Here is a 3,477-nt window from a genome sequence, read left to right as displayed (position 1 = left end):
AATCCCTGCATCCTTAAAACTACAGAATCCTATATGTTCAAATTTACATTAATAAATATGGTGTATCTGAAGTAAGTACTGAAATAAAAACATGCTACAATAAATAGCTGTAAGAGATTAGCTTGGAATAATATGTGTCCCTGATGTTTAAAAAAAAGCCACCTCCTCTGTTTGCCTGTGGTACATACGGTTCCTCCTCTTCCTCCTCTTTCTAGGGTTTCTGTTGCCTGAGGTATTCACTGAGCACGCGGTCAGTTGCGGCCATCTTCCTGATGTATTCGTGGATGTAAACTGTCTCATCCTGGACTGTGGTGCTGACTCTCACCAGTCCCCGGCCTCCTTCCTTCCAGTTAGCATACACCCTCAGGGCACTGGACTTGGGGTGAAACCTTCCATGCATGATCAGGAGCTTCCTGGTCTTGGTGTCAGTGGCTTCCATCTCCTCCTTTGGCCAGCTTATTATCCCAGCAGGGTACCTGATCACGGGCAGGGCGTAGGTGTTTATAGCTCGGATCTTGTTCTTACCGTTCAGCTGACTCCTCAGGACTTGCCTAACCCTCTGCAGGTACTCAGTGGTTGCAGCTTGCATATCATTCTCGTCATGGTTCCCATTGGCTGTGGGATCTGCAGGTACTTGTAGCTGTCCTCGATATCTGCAATGTTGCCTTCTGGTAGTTCGATCTCCTCAGCTTTGACTACCTTCCCTCTCTTTGTTATTATCCAACTATACTTCTTCAGTCCGAATGATATTCCGATGTATATCCTGCTGGTGTGGATCAGTGAATCAATGTCTCATTCGCTCTTGGCATACAGCTTGATGACATCAAGCTGTATGCAGGAGGTGGCTGACAGCTGCTCCATTCCGTAGTCTGTATCTGTAGCCAGTTCTCGCTGAGGGTTTTCAGACCTATATAATTTATGCTGCACTTGAGGAGCTCTAGCATGCACTGAAGATTTATATATGCAAGTAGATATTAGATTTAATGTGAGAGTCTGACAGTATAGAAACTCATCCTTGAATGAGATTGGCCAAATTTAAATCAGGTATGTTTTTTGTCTTTATTGTTTAAATAATAAAGTAATAAATAAATACATAAATTAATACATAATTACAATATTTACTTTCAGTGTGTTCCTTTTCATTAGCACATGTATGCAGAGATGAATATTTATTGACTTTAAATCAACAAAGAAACTGGTTGATTTATTTCTTTAAACCAACATCAGATTCTTCGTTGTTGCTTACCTGGCATTCAGTTGAAATCCACAGGTATAGCATCGCTAGCAAAGTGACTGACTGTAAGATATGTATATATGTCAAGAGATTACATTTTATATAGCTCTCACCATGCAATATTTCTGAGACACTGAGCTCAACACTATAGGTAGCAGGTGACATGTGATCAAGTTTCCTTAACAGGACATACCATGTCACTTCTGCTTGGCCAATCAGACTCACTCTTCTCTCTTAAAAGAGGGTCAATACTCTTTACAATGAGCAGAACGATATGAGCACAATGACATCTGCACAGTTTGCCTTCTATTTGACATGTTTGTGCTTAGGGAAAATGGGTAAGTTTTTTTTGTGTTTTTGTGTGTGTTTGTGTTTGTGCGTGTATGTGTGTTTTATAAAATGCAGTTTGAATCTTTTAAAATGAATGACGATGATTTCATGAGACCATAATTGTGTTTACTTTGTCTTTCATTTCACTTCAGCTCTGACGAAAGACCTCAAATTCTCTTTTTCTGTTCATCAAGAAAGACGTTTCATAACATCTAACAGAGGGGACAGCGTGACTTTGACTTGTTTCTATGAAGGAGATGTTGCTGCGAGGTTTTACTGGTACAAGCTGACATTGGGACAGAAACCAAAGCTCATTTCTACTCTTTACAAGTTTGACACCAACGCCACCTTTAGTGATGAATTCAAGAGTGATCCACGATTTACAGTTAATGCTGAAAAAGGAAAAATCTACTTAAAAATAACAAATCTCGACATTTCAGACTCTGCTACTTACTATTGTGCAAGTAGCTATTCATTTAAGTTTAAATTTGGAGAGGGCACTATCATCAACATAAGAGGTTCAGAGTTGGATATCCCAACTTTAGTGCAGCAGTCAGCTTCTGAGACCATCCAACCAGGAGGCTCTGTGACTCTGAACTGTACAGTACACACTGGGACCTGTGATGAAGAACACAGTGTTTACTGGTTCAGAGACTCTGAAGAGTCTTTCCCAAGAATCATTTACACCCATGGAGGCAGGAATGATCAGTGTGAGAGGAAACTCAACACACAGACACACACCTGTGTCTACAACCTACCAATGAAGAGCCTGAATACGGCTCATGCTGGGACGTACTACTGTGCTGTCGCCTCATGTGGACACATACTGTTTGGAAACAGGACCAAGCTGGACTTTAAGGGTGAGTAACTCGGATGGCTTATATTATAATATTTCATAGGAGCTAGCTGGAAGATATATAATGTTTGCTGGTGTCTTAATGTCCACAGATGATAGGAATGCCGTGTACTTCTTCAGTGGAGCTTTGGCATTCAGCACACTTCTAAATGTTTTAATGGCTTTCTTATTGTATATGGCCCACAAAAGAAACTGCACCAAGCACCAATGCCCAGGTACTGCAACTGCTATTGTTATTGTCAACATCTAGTCAACCAACATAGCATAATAGTAAGAACACTTTATCATTTTCTTTTCAGAGTCTCATTCAAGAATTTCCCCGCCTTCAACAAATGCAGAGGTAAATTTTGGTGTTGACTTTTGCACACTATCATTGTAAAACATTATTAGCCTGTTTTAAGTTGTATATTGTTATTTTGCAATTATATTTTATTATTAGGTCAAGCAAAATGAAGAAAACCTCCATTATGCAGCTTTAAGGCACCACAAGGCTGACAGACCAAGAAGACAGAGAAACAACAGCAAGGCTGAATGTGTCTACTCAAGTATAAAGCAGTAGAAATCAGTGTGTGTTTTTGTGTATTATAGTTATCTTGGTAGTTTTTATACTTAGTATATTTCTTCAAAGCCTTTAAATGCTAAAGAATAAGACACTGACACGATATAAGCATTGCAGGTTTGTAACTTCATGTTTAGTTTTTTCGCCAAATAAAACACTTTTTACTGTGTGTGCTGGAATTCAACCTTTGAAGCATTTGTATGAGATGGTATCTGTTGGAAGTTGTTGCTTTCTTGAGTGTTTTATCTTTCTATAACACAATACTTTTACAGTGACAATAAATTCGGACAAATAATGAGCAGACCTTTTACTTTTTTAATACAAAAAAACGAATCAGTTTCTCTACTGTTTCTACAGACTAACCATAAAGAATAACCAATTCTATCACTTATTTCAAACAGGTCATATCTTGTCACTAAGTACAAGTATTGGTTCCTAACCTAACAGTTTCCTGTTCAAAACCTCCTTATAACTGCTGCTTACAACTACTTTACTAAG

At 38.9% G+C, this 3,477-nt stretch overlaps 1 protein-coding gene across 1 annotated transcript; it reads left to right on the top strand.

Moving 5' to 3' along the window:
- Nucleotides 1-1,517: 1,517 nt before the first annotated feature.
- Nucleotides 1,518-3,005, top strand: LOC113011879 (immunoglobulin kappa light chain-like). The gene is made up of 5 exons (XM_026151700.1): nucleotides 1,518-1,572; nucleotides 1,717-2,424; nucleotides 2,513-2,635; nucleotides 2,720-2,760; nucleotides 2,860-3,005. Exons 1-5 carry the CDS (start codon nucleotides 1,518-1,520, stop codon nucleotides 2,977-2,979), a joined length of 1,047 nt encoding a protein of 348 aa, XP_026007485.1. The 3' UTR covers nucleotides 2,980-3,005.
- Nucleotides 3,006-3,477: the final 472 nt, after the last annotated feature.

This window comes from Astatotilapia calliptera, chromosome 3, assembly GCF_900246225.1.
Source record: "Astatotilapia calliptera chromosome 3, fAstCal1.2, whole genome shotgun sequence".
Taxonomy (NCBI): domain Eukaryota; kingdom Metazoa; phylum Chordata; class Actinopteri; order Cichliformes; family Cichlidae; genus Astatotilapia; species Astatotilapia calliptera.
Note: the sequence above shows the minus strand (reverse complement) of the source record. Positions and strands in the feature narration are given on the sequence as shown.

Excerpts from the sequence above, each read along its gene's own strand:
- LOC113011879 (XM_026151700.1), top strand. The coding sequence starts at position 1,518 with ATGACATCTGCACAGTTTGCCTTCTATTTGACATGTTTGTGCTTAGGG. Across the intron at positions 1,573-1,716 it reads TTTGTGCTTAGGGAAAATGG|CTCTGACGAAAGACCTCAAA; the intron begins GTAAGTTTTTTT and ends ATTTCACTTCAG. Across the intron at positions 2,761-2,859 it reads CGCCTTCAACAAATGCAGAG|GTCAAGCAAAATGAAGAAAA; the intron begins GTAAATTTTGGT and ends TTTTATTATTAG.